General features: G+C 43.4%; 2 protein-coding genes across 6 annotated transcripts; both read left to right on the forward strand.

The window, feature by feature from the left end:
- The first annotated feature begins 43 nt into the window (after positions 1-43).
- zdhhc6 (zDHHC palmitoyltransferase 6) lies at positions 44-6,882 on the forward strand. 4 transcript variants are annotated; one of them, XM_008279119.1, is made up of 11 exons: positions 44-74; positions 2,134-2,678; positions 2,835-2,926; positions 3,724-3,883; positions 3,989-4,147; positions 4,848-4,901; positions 5,209-5,376; positions 5,607-5,648; positions 6,127-6,275; positions 6,359-6,405; positions 6,489-6,882. In XM_008279119.1, exons 2-11 carry the CDS (start codon positions 2,412-2,414, stop codon positions 6,587-6,589), a joined length of 1,239 nt encoding a protein of 412 aa, XP_008277341.1. In that variant the 5' UTR covers positions 44-74; positions 2,134-2,411; the 3' UTR covers positions 6,590-6,882. The 4 variants fall into 4 exon arrangements, with proteins under 4 accessions (XP_008277341.1, XP_008277339.1, XP_008277343.1 ...); XM_008279117.1 differs by lacking the exon at positions 44-74 and adding an exon at positions 96-274; XM_008279121.1 differs by lacking the exon at positions 44-74 and adding an exon at positions 96-274 and having other exon boundaries at positions 6,130-6,275.
- Positions 6,883-9,783: 2,901 nt separating this feature from the next.
- Positions 9,784-19,567, forward strand: coasy (CoA synthase). 2 transcript variants are annotated; one of them, XM_008279116.1, is made up of 10 exons: positions 9,784-9,980; positions 11,846-12,593; positions 12,681-12,895; positions 13,306-13,437; positions 15,148-15,337; positions 16,174-16,238; positions 16,321-16,405; positions 16,710-16,807; positions 17,923-18,069; positions 18,168-19,567. In XM_008279116.1, exons 2-10 carry the CDS (start codon positions 11,909-11,911, stop codon positions 18,225-18,227), a joined length of 1,677 nt encoding a protein of 558 aa, XP_008277338.1. In that variant the 5' UTR covers positions 9,784-9,980; positions 11,846-11,908; the 3' UTR covers positions 18,228-19,567. The 2 variants fall into 2 exon arrangements, with proteins under 2 accessions (XP_008277338.1, XP_008277337.1); XM_008279115.1 differs by having other exon boundaries at positions 9,784-9,955.
- The last annotated feature ends 63 nt before the right edge of the window (positions 19,568-19,630 follow it).

Genomic DNA, 19,630 nt, shown 5'->3' on the forward strand with positions numbered 1-19,630 from the left:
CCTGAGTCGCAGTGTAATGCGCCCGGCAAGGAACTGGACTTTATTTTTATTTTTCCGACACGGAAGTGGGTTCGGTAAGTAGGTAGAAAATATCATTCACTTTCATCTCTGGCGAAGGGGAATACATAAATATATTTTTTACGCTATGTGGCAAGTGACTAATAAACTGTTTGGGCCACAAGCGGTCGAGGGTAATAATTTGTGAGACACCACGAGGAAGGTTCCTCCCTGTATACAGGAAAAATCGAAGGAAAAAAATCGAGGAAGTGGCCAGGTTTGTTATTTAAAGTGACAGCCTTTTTCTCTATTCATAAAAACTGTGCATTTGCGTGTACCAGAACGCGTTTATTATGTCTTTGTGTCGGTGTTTCCTCTTTGTACATTGTGGCCGCCGCCTGAAACGTTGGTGTTGTTGATGCTGGCGGACATGCTAGCTCACAGGCGGTAGTTTGCTAACTGCTCTGCCCACGGCGCTAAAGCCAAACATGTATTTTTAGCTAAAGCTGGACGTAAACCACTTTTGTAATTATCGAGAAGGCAGAATGGCTACATGTGTCTGACCTGTGCATCCACTGGGCAGAAAGCTTTCATATAATGTCACAATGGGTTTTTTATGGTCGTGCGAATTAGCTAGCTGGGTAACAGAAGCTAATTAGTTAGTCACTGTTAAGGTAACGCAGTGTCTCTGTATTCAGCAGGTCACTGGACGAGACGTGTTGGACTATCCACATTGGAGTGTTGTGTTTTATAGCTCTTACTGTGCTTGCTTTTAAGCCTTTAGCTAAATAAGTACTTGTTTAAAATAGATGCTTTTGAATTTCCTAATCAATATTTCAATATGGCAGTGATAAGCACAAAGAACATGTTGCTGTAGAGATAAGAGATGTCGAAATACAACATAAAACGCGTTACTATGTTCACTCAAATGGGGTAAATGTAAGCTGCTACAGCAATATAAAACCACTAAATTAAAAATGACAGAGTTAAATGAGCATTTGTAAAACTGTGCCTACAAAATGTGAACTTTCTAACCTTCAAAATGCATTACTCATGGCAGTGTTTAGGTGTGTGTGCTTCGTGCTGTGGGGTGTTTAGGGACGTTAGTAATACCTGAGCATGTGATGTGTTGTTTCTCTGCAATATGTACAAGAGTACATTGAAAGGTTCTCAGCATCTCCTAGAAATAAGGGGCATAGCTCCTATAAAGCCTTCTGTCACTCTTCACATAAACTCAAATATGTGAAGCAATAAGAAGCCAAATGAGGCTTTAATCTGTCGCAGCTGACTCCCCCAACCTGGTACCGTCACACCTCTGTGTCCCGTCCAAAAGCCCACATCTGTGTAGATAGCAAAACACGAATTTCTGAAAAAGCTGAAAGATAATTTTTTTTTCTGTTGAGATTTTTTATTTTTTATTTTTTTGTGGGTGTGAATCGTTTGGAGCCTTCAACATGGTGTAAGGCGAAGGCAGACGAAATAGGTTTTTTGCTTTGGATGGCGTTCAGATCTGGCTTTGTTATGCCAGTTTGAATAATCAAACTAATTAGTCACGTTTCCTTGTTTAGTGGCAACACCACACTGCCGACAGAGTGTCTGTTTTTGTTCAACATCGTCCGTTCTGTTGTTGAAATATTTCCCTACAGACGACTTTGCTTTTCTTTTTCCAGCCAGTTGTTTCCTCTGTAGCGTCTCTGCTGTTCCTCACCTGTTTTCTGAGCACACTGTGGAGACTGCACAACAACAAAACCCAAGTCTTGTACGTAAAGTACAAAAACAAAAGCAGTGAATCCAAGAACCCTTCAATCACAGGAAATAACGTCCCATCAAACAGGTTTTTTGTAGATTAGTCAAGAAAAAATGAGAACCGTGCAAGTTTTCTGTCTGTATGAAGCTGCAAAGAAAAGGTTGTGATCTGTTTGAGGTAACTTGCCTTCCTGCACATCACTGCTCCTGCCATGTGACTGTTGTTCATCCACACATTGCAGTGTTGATGCTAAAACAATATAAAAACACAGGATGTACAGTAGTGTGACAGCTGACACAGATAATAGCAGCGCTTAAAATAGAGAGTGAGACTTGTGTCCTAAAATGTCGCAGCACTGTTTTAACACCAACTCTCTCTTTCTGTCATAGATGGGGAATTTGAGTCTGTCACAAGGATAGCGTGTTCAGCGACTGGCAGGAGAGGATGCTGCTCTTTGCCAGGGCGAAGAACAATGGGACACAGAAAGCCCCAGTGACTCCAGACCAGGCCAGTTGCTGGGTCCTCAGAAGACGAGAAGAAACATGTGCGTCGTCTGCACCGCTGACTTTGCCAGATAGCAGAGGAGAGAAGTAACACTCTGAAGCTTTGTCACTACATTTCAGGAACTCAGCAGCCAAAATACTAGTACGAACCTTGCAGTGGAAAAATGAACTTCCTGTCAACCTTTGTGACGTTTGAGAACCTCCATGAGGTCCGGAGATTGTGCCACTGGGGTCCAGTGATAGCCCTGTCCGTCATTGCTATATGCTCCACTATGGCCATTCTGGACTCCATCATCTGGTACTGGCCGCTTGACACTACAGGAGGCAGCATAAACTTTATCATGCTCATCAACTGGACTGTCCTCATCCTCTACAACTACTTCAATGCCATGTTTGTTGGACCTGGATACATTCCTCTGGGCTGGAAACCAGTAAGAATCAAGCCCTGTAACTCTTTATTTGCTGGTGTTTGCTGAAATAGAGTTGAACAGTTTGGGACTACCTCTGCAAAAGATCTAATGACATTCTTATTGCCATTGTTGTTCATTTACATCTTGTTTTATTTTATTTTTTTTATCCTGAAACAGGAAAATCATCAGGATGCCCAGTTCCTACAGTACTGCAGAGTGTGCCAAGGGTACAAGTCCCCCAGATCCCATCACTGTCGAAAGTGTAACAGGTAATTACAACTACCAAAGCGAGAGCAGGTGTTCTCCCTCCTGTGTCAGATGGACTTGTAAAGAAAGGAAAGAGTTCAGAGATGAGGTACTCGAGCAGCGCGATCGCTGAGCTGCCGCCAGCACAGTAAACTAGAGCTGGATCAGAAAACTCCTTCCTGCTTGTGTCCATCAGACTGTACAGCTGTTCACTCTGAGGGTCAGACTCTCTGAGTGAAAGGTTTACGTGGACTTGGACTGTTTAATATTGTGCAGTTATCATTCTATGTGCAATAACACAAGTAGTGCTATTATTATTATTACATTTTATATACACTTATAACAGCAAGAATGTGTATTTATTTTGTGTTATATTTTATTTTTATTTTATTTTCATATTAATACTTTTGATTTGATTATATTTCTTTACTTCTGCTTCTTTAAGACTTTGATTGGGATCATCTGCAACTAAAAGCAGTTCCCCGAGGGGATCAATAAAGTGTTTGTGATTGTGATTGTGACAGTACGTTCCCTCCTGTTCCTCAGCAGACATGTGAGGTGCAGGTTGTTTGTGCTCCTGCAGGTCTCTGTGCAGCCTCACACCATGACCTCAGTAGTAATGGAACATGTTGTGTGTCTCCTTGTCTGTGTTGTCACAGTTCTATAATGAAACAATGAGCTTTGACACTCAGAAGATCTTCATTGTTTCGTTTCAATAAGATGCACCGTGGTTTGCTGATGAACCTGTCGCTTTATGTCCTCCCAAATGGCCAGTCAATTCCCCCAGCACTCCTCTCCTCCTCTGCCTCCCCTCCCTCAGGTGTGTGATGAAGATGGACCACCACTGTCCCTGGATCAACAACTGCTGCGGCCACACGAACCACGCCTACTTCACCAGCTTCCTGCTGCTGGCGCCGCTGGGCTGCTCCCACGCTGCCATTATCTTCATCATGACCATGTACACACAACTGTATGAGAGAGTGAGTAGTCTCTGCGCCGCACCGTGCTTCTGGCCACTCTTTATCACAGCTGAGGTCGAAGGCCTCATCATGCTTATCAAACTCTGCTCTCTGTCCTCGCCGCAGATATCATTCGGCTGGAGTACTGTAAAGATTGACATGAGCGCTGTACGTCAGGTCCAGCCTCTCATGCCCTTCAGTGTGCCCGCCTTCGCTGCCACACTCTTTGCCTTAGGCTTGGCACTGGGCACCACTATTGCAGTTGGTATGCTTTTCTTCATACAGGTAAGCTTTTCATACGGTTTGCATTTAGGGTTCAGAGTTTACACAAGAAGCTTCTAGTGCTGGGGTGTCCAGTCCTGGTCCTGGAGGGCCACAGTCCCGCATGTTCTAGATGTTTCCCTCTGATCCAAATGATCAGCTCATCATCAAGCTCTGCAGAAGCCTGATAACCATCCTGATCATTTGAATCAGCTGTGTTGGAAGAGGGACACATCTAAAACATGCAGGACTGTGGCCCTCCAGGACCAGGATTGGACGCCCCTGTTCTAGTGAAAACCAGCACATTATGGCCCGAAGGCAGGCGTTACTGTGAGGAGGCGTGTTCCATGTAAAAATGCATTCATGCTTCTCACCTACATCTATATTTCTCCTGATTTATTTGAAAACACATTAGCAAAGAAATCAAATAAACGCAAATACGACATGAAGTTAATAAAGACAGAACATAGAACAATAATAGGAAACAGTGATTTGTACACTCAGAGAAAACACAAATTCACAAACTGATTGAATTGATCGTGGCTTTAACCCAATGGTTACTGAGACTTCCCAGAAAAAAGAGGAAACAAAACATTTCAAACATCTGAACCTGGAACATTATCAGTGTGTCCAGGAGCAATCAGTGATGCAATAATTCAGTTATTGATTAAGAAATTATAAGCTGACCCATAGACTCTGTTAATGAAGTCGTCTGTTCTTTCAGATGAAAGTCATCCTTCGAAATAAGACTTCGATCGAGTCCTGGATCGAGGAAAAGGTCAGAATGTCTCTTTGATTTTTGTTTTGTGATGAAATGTTGTGATGTTAACGTGATTTAAAATGAAGGAATTTTACTGTTTTTTAAATTGTTGGACAATAATCTAGGATTCCAAAATGCTTTAGAACTGACACAGAGTTAAAGGATTTATAATTGATGTGTTTGTAATATTTGGTTGTCATAGTTCTGTATGTTTACAATGACACTATAGGACCGATGTGAAGAAGCTCCAGAACCATCTCTAAGTCCAACATGTAGGACGATTGCGCCACAGACGTGCTTGAGTTTCTCTTGTGTTTTCCACCAGGCCAAAGACAGAATACAGCACTACCAAACAGGGGAGGACTTTATCTTCCCGTACGACCTCGGCAGCCGCTGGCTGAATTTCAAGCAAGTCTTTACATGGTCAGGGACACCCAAAGGAGACGGCCTTGAATGGCCAGTCCATCCCAAGTGTCACCAGTACACCTTAACTGTAGGTTCAGTTTAACTCTGCAGTTGTTTCATATGTTTGTTGCTGCTTTTGTTTCACCTGTTTACCTCTTCTGACACGTCTTACTGGGTCAGATAATGAATACGGTTTGATGCTGTAGTCCACATGATGCCATCACAACTCTGCTCTTCTACAGTTCATGTTAAACACTGAGATTAAAGTCACGCCCTTAAACAGCAGTGACTTCAGTTATGCTGCCTCTTTTTCACCAGATTGAGCAGCTGAAGCAGAAAGCTGATAAACGAGTTCGAAGTGTAAGTACCTGCCAGATCCCTATTGTTCCACCTGTGCTGTGTTGATCTATGAGTTAGGTTTCAGGCTGGACTGGGTGTGTTGTGTTAGACGTATGTGTTTGTGAGATATAACATCGTATAGTTCATGCATTTGTCAGTACTCCCCATGTGTAGTGATTACCATCCTTCTGAGGTCTGATGTGACAGCAGGTTGTTGCTGCAGCTGAAACCTTGCAGCATAAATTTAGTTTGACCAGAACTAAATCCAAATGTGACATTTGTGAATGAGAAACTAGACACATAGACACAGTGGACCACAGTTCTAGTCATCTCTTCAGGTCCCACTACATCTGCCTATATGATAGCTGGCTGACTTGTGCAGTAGATTATATATTGAAGACTGTATGACATGTTAGAGCCTTTACACACATGTAAGAGTCTGGTGTGGACTAATGCTCAGAGCAGTAGAATAACCAGACGTCTTGTTTGCTTTGACCAGCAGGTCCAGTACCGGGCAGTGGAGGAATATAATGGAGCTTGCTGCCCTCTCAACAAGGGTCTCCAAACGTTCTTCAGAACCCCCTGCACCGAGGAGCCCAGGATCCCCCTCAGCAAGGGGGACACCATTCTGGCCACTCGCGGCACCAAGTACGTTTATCTCCACAGAAACGCCGACTCAGGCTTTCATGTGACGCGTGAGCCTGAAGCTGTGTTCATGTTTTTGGCTTTAGGTGGTGGATGTATGGAGACAAAGTTTTGAGCGAGGAGCAAATGAGAGGTGAGATGAGATGCTTCTGCTGCTCGGTTTTCAAATTCAAGCTAAGAAATGTGTAACTGTCTTCTCTCTGTTTTGACTTTTAGCCGGAGAGCGTATAAGGGGATGGTTTCCACGGCGATGCGTGGAGAAGTGCCATTACGACACGGCTGCCAGTGATAGCACCAGCGATAAGAAAGTAAATTAATACATGTGAGCAGGCTTTACGTGGAGCAGGGGAGTTGAACTGAACAGAAGCCGTCTGTCCGTGTTCATCAGCGTATATCCACTGAAGATGTCATGCCTGGTGCTGCAGGCTCACCATCAACAATTTCATACTTTGACTACGACTTCTCACATTTCTGTACCAGCTTGTATTTCTAGAGCAGCTCTATTAGCTACACCTGTGAATGTAGTCCTATGCAACGTTGCTGTCATGATTTCTTTTCTTACGAAGCTTCTACAGTTTCAGTTTTTGTTGTCAATAAAGTGATGATTCTACTTGATGTTTATTATTGAAGTCGTAGTGGGCGGTGATGGTGTACTGGGCTGCATTTCATTTAAAAGTGTTCCTGATATCATGTCCAGTCACTTACACGATGCGGGCACATCATTAGGACTTCACAGGTGTACCTAATAGGGACCGGTGAGTGTAGTTCTGTCTTACTGAGCACTTTGCTGTCAGGTGTCCTGAAAAGAGCTGCACCGTTCACTAGAGGTCCCGTGGTTCAGTTCGATTCCTCTGACCAAAAGTCAAAAACCCAACAAGAGTCTTACTTTCCAAGAATTGCCACCAGGCTTTAATGTGACTTCATTATGATTACATGACTTTTTACTTGAATCTGTTGTTTTTACTTGTGTTGATATCCTTTTTTGCTACTTATGCAATGCCTCTGCCCAGCTAACCCCAGGGCTTCATCATGCAACTCTTTCTACAGTATGGAGATAACACTTCATTTCTTTTTATTATTTTTGTAAAAACAAATTGTTGGCCTCAAACTATAAACTAAAAATTAAAAAAAATCTTCTGCAAGAATAATTGTTTGCCTCAGTCTTTGTACTTGCCACAAATTCTCTTGTTTTATTAAATATATTTATGAAGTGTCTTTGGCCTGAAGTAAAACATTAATTTGGTATTTGTTTACTTGTTTGTGTCACACAGTGATAATAGTGTGCCTGCTATGAAAATGAAGCATCTCTAAAATAGCTTTTAGATGCATGAACAGTTTCAGCAAAGAATCATTTAATACATTTTAGCATTCAAATAATAAATCCCCATTTAATACTAGAAGCCATATCCTCTGACTACATGTCTTTAGCAGTCACAATCCTCAGACTGACTTTAGGTCTTCTTCTTTGTAGTATTTCATGATATACAAGTAGTTTACGTTACTACATCTACAGAGGGTAATGATTTCTCTGCAACCGAGAACAGCATTCTTTCATTGTGTTTTTTTAAAGGCAGCCATTTGTATGTGAAATGAGTTTGCAAATGAGATTCACCCTAAAATGCTTTGATCCTCATCCAGATGACTGTCGATAAACCTGAACGCTGGCAGACTTCATGGCTTAAGGAGTTGTTGCTCCAGCAAAAACTACAGATGAGTTTTAAAGCAGCTTCAAAGAACCAAAAAAAAATCCAGACTAATGCCAAAATGTCAGCATTAAACTCTGGACAACACAGGGGGCTCAGGGCATATCCCAGTACCTCAAACAAGGACTTCAATTTTTTCCTTTTCAAGGATAAAAACCAGGTTTAGTAATCTGAGGCTTTACAACCTGTCTGAGGGAGTCAGGTCTGCAGAGAGCAGAATCATCTTTGACATCCTTTCTTAAAGGCTTTGTACATACTTACAGGTGTTTTCAATTAACCTCACTGATTTTACCACTTATCCATGTTAGAGCACAGATCATATAAAAAGACAGACAAACCCTACAAAACGTCACCCATAGGTTCCCTACAGAGAAGTTATGAAGCTCAGTGTGGTGGTTCCTGCTGTCACAAATATGTCCTGGTCATGGACTGGCCTGTGAAGGTACCCATGTGCATACGTGATTAATTAATGCATTAGTTATTGCAGGGTTTTTAGCCTTAATATAATTTAAATGGGTGAGTTACATAAGAATTTACTCCCATACAGTTGTAATGAAAAGAGAAATACACTATTAAGATGAAAACTGTTCTTTGGACTGGGCCGTAAACGTATATTTCTGCTGTTAGGTTTTGAATTTTAAGATGGGCTCCACTCACATTTGGAGCCTGCCTCCAGTGGACATTCTAGGAACTGCAGACTGTGGCACTTCCGTGTTTTCTTTTCGTTATCTGAAAAGATGTATGATAGATAACTGTACTTATCACTGCACAGAGACTTTAGAAGATGAACAGACATTTTCTACTGAGTCCAGGGTTTCATAAATTAATTTAAATTGATTAATTTATCACTGAGGTGAATTGGTTGAACATGTACATTTGAGGATGTTACTTCCCCAAACAAGGCACAAAAGAGGATGGGATGGTAGTCCATCAATCAAGGAGTGTGACTCTGAAACCACTGGTTGTCTTATTCTCTGCTGATTTTTTATCAATGGATGCATAGTTTGTCAGGAGATTTAGGGTCGTGTAGACTTGTCATGCTGGATATAAATACTCGAGATGGCTGCCAGGGGCTAAAATTTAAAGCTTAATATTATTTCAATGTTTTCTGCAGTTAAATAATGATGTCAACATAACTGATTCTGGGTTCAGGAGATTTAATATGAAGAGTTTATATATATATTTATAAAGGGTTTGGGTGTTCCTGTGTGAGGGTAACTAATGAGGCCATCGCTTTGCCCGTGAAGTGTGGTAAAAATGACAAAACTGCCATAAATTTCACATAAATGTTTACTAGAGCATTATAAAGAATCAGCTGATAAAAGAATTATATCAAACATTTTGGAGTCTTATTATATATCTAGATTCATGCCTATATGTTTTTGGACACAACATGGATAATATTAAATGAGCTGATCTACAGGAGAACAAATATTTAAAAGCAGTATTTTCAATTTTATTTTCACCGGGTGCCAAATTTTTCTGCTTTCACCAATAATTGATGTAAAAAGGTTCAAATGAGTACAGATGAAGTGTCACTGGAAAGGATCCCATAAAAAGCAGAGTTTCCCTCTGACATGCAGGAAAGTTGACGTATGAAGTAGTAAATACTATAAACACTTATTGTTCTTCAGTACAGTACTTGAGTAAATGTACTTTCCGCCTCTGTATTTAGCAGAATACCGTCCTGCTGCCTGTGGTCACCTGGTTGTAGTTTAGACTACGTGTCCCATACGTCTCAGCTGCTGCCTCGACCAATCAGAGCGCTCGTAACATATCACGTGATCATTCAAGCCAGTTCATGTGTGAGTGACTTCCACTGGTGGCTGCTTCGCTGTTTGGGCTGGAGAGGACTGGATAAGCCAGTTCCTCGTTGGAGAGAGTCGGGAAACGACCTCCTCAGTAAATATGCGGACGGTTGTAGATCTGAACTGCGCTATTCGTCCGTTTTGCGCTTCGTTTTAGCGCCTCTCAGCGCAGGTAAGCTGCTGCTAAACTGCCAAAGGTGTGTGTGTTTACTGTGCATGGGCCTCAGCAGAGGTAGTCTGGAGCAGAACACAGACTGCTGCGACACGTTAAGGTCATAATTAATACCTTTATCGATGGCAGAATGTGGAAACGGGTTGAATTCTGGTTTATTTCAGCGCTTTCTCTGTGAACTGGAGCTTTTCCTGCTGATCTCAGTGTAGCGCTGCTTAGCTAGCTAGCTGTGAGCACACACAAAGTTCTGCTCAGCTCTGTGTTCATGGCCCATAAAGTCAGACCCAAGCAGCTGCTCGCAGGAACACGTATCGGCCAAACACTGAGCAGCTCACAGCCCCGGTATGAACAGCACAGTCCTGCATCTGCTCTGTAATCGATCAGTGATTGGGACCAACAGTGTGATCAGCCTGAGGTCTGTCCACTGTCTGCTGGGTGAGGAGAACACACAGCCTTTTGCACCACATGGTGTTTAGTTTGTGGAGCATTTAGTGGACATCTGTGGAGGACTGACAGACCATGAAAGGACACAGAGGACACCAGGTGAACATGTTGGTGTCACTCAGGCCTGAACAGTCTGGACACCTGATCTAACTGGGATTTGTCCAACAGATATAATCTGTTATAAAACTTCAGCTCCTCCATTAGACCCCATCAGATAATTAACAGTTATATATATATATAAATAAATGTAAAGATATAAACTGGTTCCAACGTGTATTTGTTCCTTCTTTAAAGGACATCAAGCAGTACAGCAGGAGTCAGAGAGCTGTGAGCGTGTTGGGTTAATAGATAAAGTAATCAGCATAAAATAATAAAATAATTGACCTGTGTGTGAACCACACATGATAGTAGAAGATGTCGATCATTCATGGCTCCAGAGCAATGTGTACATATGACATGTTCTGCAATTAAGCTGATTAAAGTAATAATTAAACTAATTTAGGCTGAGACGTGTTGTGTAGAATGTGTTGCCATTTATTAATTGGATTTTTTTCAAATTGTGATTTCAGGTTGAAATCAGTGAACTGTTCAGCCATCGTCCTCGTTACACCATAATGAACGAGTTAAACATCAGCACAAGGGCTGTTGGTGAATAGCAGTACTGTTGGTAGAGCTGGTAAATCATTCCATTCTTACAGCTCAGTGCATCACGTAAACATAACCGAGAGACGCAGTGAGGATGGTGATAAGATTATCTGTAATCTAGACGTTCTCTGACCGCTCAGGTTTAGCTGTAAACAATCAATAGCGTCTAAAAGCCCCGTCAGCAGGATGCAGACCTGTTGCCACAGCGCTGATAATATTCTTAAAGCCCTAAAAACTCATCTCTGTGCATCAAACTTATTTAGAGTTTTTTCCTTGACAATAATCCCATTCTGCCTGAAATGACCTTGGTGTGACCTTGACTGTGTGCATCTATTAGATCCCCTCCTCCATCCCCACCTACGACTGCTCAGGCACTGTGAAGCTGCTCCGCTACATCATGGCATGTTGTCATGCTGGAGTAATTCAGACATACGTGTTCAAACCTGAAACTGATCCTGAGAAAGAAGAATGATGCAGGATTGGTTCTGTGGGTTTGTTACGGATTAAACCTTGAAGTCTGAGTCTGGGTTTTTGAGACCGTCATTAGTACTTTGCAGTTTCAAGGAGGAAGTGCTCAGTAATGTTTTTATTAGTTATTATTATTGTGAAGAATTAGAATCGCTAATACAATGATAGACATGCAACCATTCAGTATTATTATTGGTCTGTCTTTGCCAGCCTCCTGCCTGTGTTGCCTGCAGGCTGTTGACAGTGTTATGCCATCAGCATAACGTTCACCACAGCTTGAGCAGCCTCAGCTGCTTCTGTTTCTGACTGTCTCTTGTTTCCCGTCCCGTCCAGGGTTTAGCCACCCCCTGACAGCACTGCTCTGTGTTCTGAGTCCCTGTGAGATCAGCGAGCACCATGTCCATGTTCAGCACGGGCATCCTTGTGCTGACGTCTCCTCTCCACACCCTTCCCCTGCGCATCGCTCCGGTGCTCAGCTCAGCCGCTCAGCTGGTGGAGCGTACGCTGTATGTCCACCTCCACCCGGGGCTGAACCTGGGAGGTGGGAGCCAGCCTCGACCAGTTTTCATTCCCCCGGTAGTGGACCTGTCTACGCTCATTACCCGCCTTTACAGCAACGCAGCGGATGTATGCGGCCACCTGGACGTTCGTGTTCTTCTGACTAATGTACGCGCTCAGTCAGCTGCCTGCAGCGGGACCACGACTCCGAACAGCCCCTTCCCCACTCCACAGTCTCTGTCTCACTCCCCGGAGGTGGTGCTAACAGACTTTGCTGTGCAGGACCCAGGTCAGTCCCTTCAGGTCACGCAGTGTCTCCAGAGATACGCCGGCCACTGCTACGTCTGCAGCCCCAGCCTGCCTTCAGTGCTGCTTCAGCCACAGCTAACCAGGCTGCAGGAGAAGGAGGACGAGCTGAAAGAGCCTGAGGAAAAGACAGAACCTTTGGAGACCTACAGCGATGTGGTAGTAGGAGGGACATTTGACCGGCTCCATGGGGCCCACAAGACGCTGCTCAATATCTCGTGCCTGCTGGCCAGTAGAAGGTTCCTCATTGGTGTGTGTGACCAAGCGATGCTTAAAAGTGAGTTGCTCAGTTTTAGTACTGACATTTATCAGACTAACATCCATCTGGAACCAGCCTCTGACACCTTTGTCTTCCTGGTTTTAGAGAAAGTGCTGAAGGAGCTGATCGAGCCCTACGCTCTGCGCGTCCAGAGACTACAGGAGTTCCTACAAGACACCAAACCGTCTCTACAGGTGGAGATCGTGCCTCTGGACGACCCCTACGGAGTGTCCATAGTTGACCCGCAGCTGGAGTGCATTGTGGTTAGCGAGGAGACTCGAAAGGGAGGCGAGGCCGTCAATAAGAAACGGCAGGAGAACGTACGTCAGCAAATTAGCAGCATGTTTAATATCAACTTGTGTACAGCTCTGAGATGTAAAATGTACGTCATTTAAGAGATCAGCATGTGGTTCTTCTACCAGCTCCCCTCCAGCACATATAAGTAAGCAGTGTCCATCACAAACAACAGCTAGACACATAAATCGTACTTTTTTATGAGCCGTTTCCACACAACAGACTTCTGAACTGGTCCAAACTCATCTGAGTCTGGCTACAGTTCATCTAAACACTGCTTCTCATCCATCGTTTAACTTTTCTTTAAGGTCACTTTCTGAAAAGACAAACAGGTTTACAGTGTAAAGAAAGCACAGAAAACATCTCTAGTGCACATTTTATTCGTGGTCCAGAAGCCAGTGAGCCTGACCTTGTTGTTGTCTGCTTTCTGAACCAGGGCCTTCCAGTTCTGGTCCTCCACGAGATCCAGCTGCTGAAAGATGCTCACCACACCGAGACAGAGGAGGAGAAGATCAGCTCCTCCAGCCTACGCTCTCGTCTGCTGGGCACCCTGCTTGCTCCGCCTAAAGTAGGTCCTGGAACAGCTTCCTAGTGTTTCCTTTTGGACGAAGGACTTCTGGGCCAGAAAATGGTCCTTACAGTGGCAGTGAGAGCAGCTCAGAGCTACCGTCTACATGAAGGACCAGTTAGCTGTGATGTGACGGCACAGCTTCATATCAACACACTTTATTTTCCTACCGAGGGCTTATCAACCCTCTGAGCCCCAAAACTAGCCCACAGGTTTGAAAGGCGTGCTAACTTCTATGAAATCGCCTCAGCTGCACCGTTTGTCAGAGTATTGTAGTGAATAATCATATGTGCCTTCTGGTTCTGTCAGGAAAAAACAACCAAATCTAAGTTTAAAATCAGAATTATTACCATTTCCTCAGTATCACTTTATCCTGCTTGTGTTGTTTGACAAAAACAAACTGTTTGAATTAACCAAATTCTGTAAAGAAAATAAAAAAAGAAAATGTAATTCCTCGGTGCAGCCGTGAAGCTGTTTGTGACTCAGTGTGGCCAACGGTGGTAAAAATCCAAGTTTAGGCTGTATTTACACAGAGCAGGTAGAAGGAAAGCATGAAATAAATTACAGATAGATGTAATATGTAGGAACACCACTCTGAGAAATGTTGAACGTGTTCACTCCAGGTTCTAGTTTCATTTATTGTAAAATAAGCATTCAAAGCGTTACAGGAACATGTAGCGTTGCAAAAGAGACGTGTTTGAGTTTGTTCTGCTTCTCGCCGTCGTTGTCGAGGTTCAGGAATGGAAACGCCCACAAACTGCTTCACAGGCTTCATAGATCACAGTCTGAGCATCACTCTGCAGCCTTTCATTAGACATTTTCCAGCGTGTGTCTGTAAAAGAACATCTGATCCCGTTTTATTGACTCTGTGAACAGAAAAAAGCATTAAAGCTTAACAAAGACCGTCAGCAGAGTTCATTTGTGTTTCATGAGATTCCTTTTCAAGCAGCGCTGCCTCCACTCCTGTTAATGTCGTTGTCAGATTGTGCTCTGAACCACGTGGTTGGGTTTTTTTAATCACTCACTGAAGCAAAACATTAAACTGAACTGGCTTTGTTTTTCCAGCAGAAGTTTAGAAGGTGAAGCAACAGAAACAGGAAGCTGACTCTTTATGAGGGGCTCAGTCTGTTTGTGGGATCTTAAATGTTTAACAGCTTTAATAGGAGCTGTCTGATTCCAGGTAGAAACATTTCTCTTCTTCTATCCAATGCTCTAAATGTACAGTGGCTTTTTAAAGTGCTGTGAAACCTCACATTTTGACTTTAGCAGCTCCGTGTGTGTGGAGCTGGTCGGCTCATGTGTTTACTGACAACTGAAGATGAATCAGGCTTATGTGATTATTTCAGACGATCTGCCAGATTTATTCGTTTAGAGGTTCACGGCACAAGAAAGCTGCCAAACAGGTTGTTTTCATAGAAGTCTGAGAGTCGTACAGAAGCTGGCAGGTGCACACTCACTTCCTTTTGTTTGTCCCTTTTCATACAGACTTTATCTCTTCGTGTTCACAGCGGTGAGGGAGGTTAGTGTCTGTACGCAGGCCCCACTTGTTCTTGGAGCTCCTTGTGATCACTTCCAGGGCAGCATGTCGTCACCTCCACCCGTGGAGTCGCAGTGCTGCAGCATTAGCTGGTGTTCTTCAATGTGAAAACGCTTTCTGGTTGTTTTTCTGCATCACCTACAGCATTTTATCGTCTGTTTTGTCTGCGCCAGGACGCGGCCCACCTCCCTCCTCTGCCGTATGTGATTGGCCTGACGGGAGGCAGCGGCAGTGGAAAGAGCTCCATCGCCAGACGGCTGGAGGCTCTCGGCGCGGTTCGGATCGACTGTGACAAACTGGGCCATGAGGTGTACCAGCCCGGTGCAGCGGGGTATCACAGAGTGCTTGAAGAGTTTGGGGCAGGTGAGGAAACACTGGACCTCCAGATACATGATGTTGTTGGACGGGTTAGACGGTGGTGTTGGTGGTACTTCACTCACACGGGTTCTGGTCCTGTTGAATCATTGGAGGATGATTAATGAGCTTTTGTGTTTTTTCAAGTCGGGATGTGTCACATCATTGATTTCACTTTGAAGTTGATTGTTTGACTTCTGCCGTTCATCTTGATGATTAAAGGAGCATTTATTATATCTCAATCCAGTCCATCTGGTCACTGCTGTGGACATTCAGAAGTCCTGTCCTTTATTTTTTACCTCTACAGTATTTATATAAAACTAAAGTTTCATTTCAAGAAATTCAACAAGAATTATTTTCAGACACCACGATCAGAATCAGAATCAGCTTTAATGGCCAAGTACTGCTAGAAAGTCGTCGCCTTTTCTTTTAAGATATTCGACCGAATATAGAAAATGAATCTTGGAATTTTAAACTTTAAAAAGGCCGGACCTCCGTCTGAAGTCTGAATGCTAAAAACTCCTTCCACAAGTCCAGCTCCTCATAAAATACTCTCTTTCCACAGCGTTGTGTCTAAGGGATGGTTCTGGGTCACCACGGCCAGCTGTATCCATCAGCCTTATCACAATGTCAAGTTTTGATTTCTTAGCCTCAAATGGTTGATGCAACAAAAACACCCACAGTGAACAGACGTGTTGTACAACCTGGAGGCAAACAGAAGCATATGTTTTAGTAACGAGTGCAGACGTGTTCCCGATGCCCTGACTGTTACTGTTCCCTTGTAAATGTTCTGTATTGAACAGCATGTAAAGCAGTGCAGTGATGTTTGTTTTTGTCGCTCTCAGATGTTCTGAATGAAGATAAAACCATCAACAGACGCGCATTAGGAAGGAAGGTTTTTGGAAACCAGGTGATACGACTTTACGCTTTAAGTGACACCACATTACGACGCAGCAAATGAAAGTCTGACCTACATGCTGTTTTTCATGCAGGAGCGACTGAAAGCCCTGACAGACATCGTGTGGCCTGAGATCGCACTTCTGGTGAAGAGCAGAGTCAGTCAAGCCAGAGACGAAGGTATCATACAGACTTACCCTGAATGATCTGCAGAGCTGTGCCGGCCAGATCAGTGTCCTGGTTCTGTGTATTTATTTCATTTATAGCATTAAAACATTCTTATGCTTATTTTAAAGTGCATTTATTCCACATGTGATTCAGGAACTGATGGACAGAACAGTTCAGTATTCATTTGTTGGTTTTTAGAAAATCGTTTATGAACAGCAGAAATGGAAGTGATGTCCAGAGTGTGTCGTGTTCCCGTCACTCTGCTTGTCTTTGCTGTTTTCCTACAGGAGACATGAGCGTTTTATTGTCTTTGCAGGTAAACAGGTCTGTGTGGTGGATGCAGCAGTTCTTCTGGAGGCCGGCTGGACAGATCTGGTCCACGAGGTCTGGGTCACCATCATCCCCGAGGAGGAGGTAATGTGCTTGTACTTGCTCAGTGACACAAACTTAGAGCCGCATTCGCTTGAGTGACTGTGACGAAAATGCATCCTGCAGTGGGATATGTGAGACAAAGCTTCCCTTAACCCTCTGAACCCCAGACAGTCCCTGGGTGTTCTATGCTCACATTTTGACTCACTGTGGGCTCATTGGTCACTGAAATATAAACTCCTGCACCTCTATGGACACAGCACAGCCATGGCTGGAAGTAGAGGGACTCAAAGCACTGTGACAAAGTTAGAATGGCACAAATGGTTCAAAATAGGAAAATAAAAACGTTTGAAACAACCTGGAATCAACATGTTGTGTCCACAAGTGTTCCCAGTATGAGGGAAAAGTGTGCTTTACATACTATAGATATTTCCTACTTCTTGATTTGTTTCTACGCTTCGCTCCATTCAGCTCCATTCAGCTCCATCCAGCTCCATTCAGCTCCATCCAGCTGTCTGTAGACACAGCCTGCAGTTCAGCCTGGACGTCCCTGAACGTGACTTGTGGTTGCAGCTGAGTCACTTGTGGCTCCAGTTTTTGTGTTTATTACAGAATCCGTTCGGTGCAGATTTGATGTATTTTTGGCACATTTTGAAAAGAGACGTGTGTAATAAAGCGGTCTTGATGGAATATTGTGATTTATTTTTAAGTTTAGGTTTGGTTCAGTTTTGCAACAGAACAGATGAGTAGTTCAGGGTCCGCTGGAAAAATGAGACAATTCTTTCAGGGGTTTTATTTTTCTACAGTTTTTGCTTCTGATAAATGGAAATAAATTAAAAAGGTATCATGCTTTTCAAACTCACTGACAGGTTTCGCGGGTCAAAGGGTTGAGAAGTCAAAGCAGTGTTAGAACAGTCTCAGTCATTATTTGATTTAACTTGACTGCAGAAGTTAAATCTTTCTGTTTATTCATGTGATGCTGTGATTGTATGAAGCCTATTTGTTGATATGTTTGACATACTTGTCGCTATGGGGGAGTGTGTACGTTGTTGTTGTTGACCATACTTTCCTGTTTTGCACTCGACCACTGGGGGGCACCAAAGTTGGAAAATGTGAAAGTTGGACCTGCCTCCCCTGAATCCTGCTGTTTCTCCTCTCAGGCTGTGTTGAGGATAACGGAGCGGGATGGTGTGACCACAGAAGACGCCCTGCGCCGACTGGAGAGTCAGTGGTCCAGCAGCAAGCAAGTGGAGCAGGCTAACATAGTGCTGAGCACGCTGTGGGAGCCCGAAGTCACTCGCAAACAGGTCAGACACACGCCATCCACACGTCTGCATTACATGACACAGTCCAGGTCTATAGAATAAGATCACTGGATCATTTTCCCCTGCGTTTTATTCTGAAGGTACTGAAAGCTTGGAATCTTCTTCAGAAGAGAATCCATCAGAGGCAAGAGGGACAGTAGGAACACGTCTGACTCTGTGTCACGTCAGCGGCGAACACGCACACGTCAGGCCCAGGAACACGCGTGCACAAACGAGTGATCCACGCATGGAAACACTGCCTTCAACAGAAGTGAGACGGCTCACTGTACTGCAGCAAATCCAACCAGCTGCCACTTCTCTGACCAAGACTCAGTGCCTGATTGTCTTTCCACACGTTTTAAACTTTAAAGCTGAAAGACGGATGAGGAAGGATTTCAAAAATGGTCCCGAACAACATAACTTTGGAATTTTCCCTCTGGAATTCCTGTTTGGGATCAATAAAGTGTCATATTAACCTAAGTGTAGGTCTGTCCTCATCCAAAGATCTTGTTTAATGAGCAGCATGCCTTCAGATGAATACTGTTTAAATGACTCGGTCATCCTGAGGCGTCCCCAGTCAGTGTATTCAGAAGCATCGGCACCATGTCAGCTGATCACACTTCCAACAAGGTCCATCTCGGTTCTGCGTCTTTTGACACAATATGATTGTCCCTAGAAAGCAACTCATGGTAGGGAGGAGGTAGTGTCAAACAAATGCTGCGATTAAACCATAGAAATAAATTATCTTTGTTCGTTCAGAGTTTTGAGAGTATTTTAACAAATTTCTATTATTGTCTAACGAGGAATAATAAATTACCAAACGATGTAGTGTGTAGAGAGTTTGTCATAAAATCTGTGTAGCTGTTGCATTGAATGAAATTTAATTGAATAAATACTTTGGGCTGGGAGTGAGAAGTGTAATATATGGAAGATGAATTACTGATATGTGAATAATGCACATTAAAAAAAACACTCAGTAAAAGATGAATTTGACCAAAAGCCTGTTTTTGTCCAAACGTCTGTAGATACTGGTAGAACATCTGTAGAACATGACGGGCCTGAATTAAACCCTGTAGAAGACCGATACCATGAAAGGATCAATGCACTGACCAATGATGGAGAACACCTGATGTCATGTTTACCAGCAGCGTAGCAGATCAGTGGACAAACTACACGATTCCTTCAAAAGGTGTTTAACAAAAATCCATCTGAACATTTTTAAAGTCCGATCCACAAACATGCCCTCTGCAGTAGACGGTGTTGTCAGTTCAGCAGAATATCTGAATATGTTGGAAAGCACCTGAAAGAGCTCCAGGGAGCAGCCGAGTGTCAATCAGCCTTTACAGAAGGAGAACTGTGTCGTTCTTCAGCCGTACTTTTGTTAAAAAGACTTGTAACGTGTTATTTCATGTCTGTCGCTGACCTGCATGTCGTCTGCTAACTCCATGAGCTGCTTGTAGAACTTTGCACAGAACATTAAATGAAACGTTTCCATCAGTAACCTCTGGTTTTCTTCTTCATTAACTTCAAGGCATGAGTTTGAATCACGCTCACATTTTAAAAC

The sequence above is a fragment of the Stegastes partitus genome, unplaced genomic scaffold (genome assembly GCF_000690725.1).
Source record: "Stegastes partitus isolate 25-593 unplaced genomic scaffold, Stegastes_partitus-1.0.2 Scaffold145, whole genome shotgun sequence".
Taxonomy (NCBI): Eukaryota; Metazoa; Chordata; class Actinopteri; family Pomacentridae; genus Stegastes; species Stegastes partitus.

Coding starts and splice junctions, on each gene's coding strand:
- zdhhc6 (XM_008279119.1), top strand. CDS start 2,412: ATGAACTTCCTGTCAACCTTTGTGACGTTTGAGAACCTCCATGAGGTC. Junction 4,902..5,208: donor AGTCCTGGATCGAGGAAAAG/GTCAGAATGTCT, acceptor GTTTTCCACCAG/GCCAAAGACAGAATACAGCA. Junction 6,276..6,358: donor CTGGCCACTCGCGGCACCAA/GTACGTTTATCT, acceptor TTTTGGCTTTAG/GTGGTGGATGTATGGAGACA.
- coasy (XM_008279116.1), top strand. CDS start 11,909: ATGTCCATGTTCAGCACGGGCATCCTTGTGCTGACGTCTCCTCTCCAC. Junction 12,896..13,305: donor ATAAGAAACGGCAGGAGAAC/GTACGTCAGCAA, acceptor TTTCTGAACCAG/GGCCTTCCAGTTCTGGTCCT. Junction 16,808..17,922: donor CCATCATCCCCGAGGAGGAG/GTAATGTGCTTG, acceptor TTCTCCTCTCAG/GCTGTGTTGAGGATAACGGA.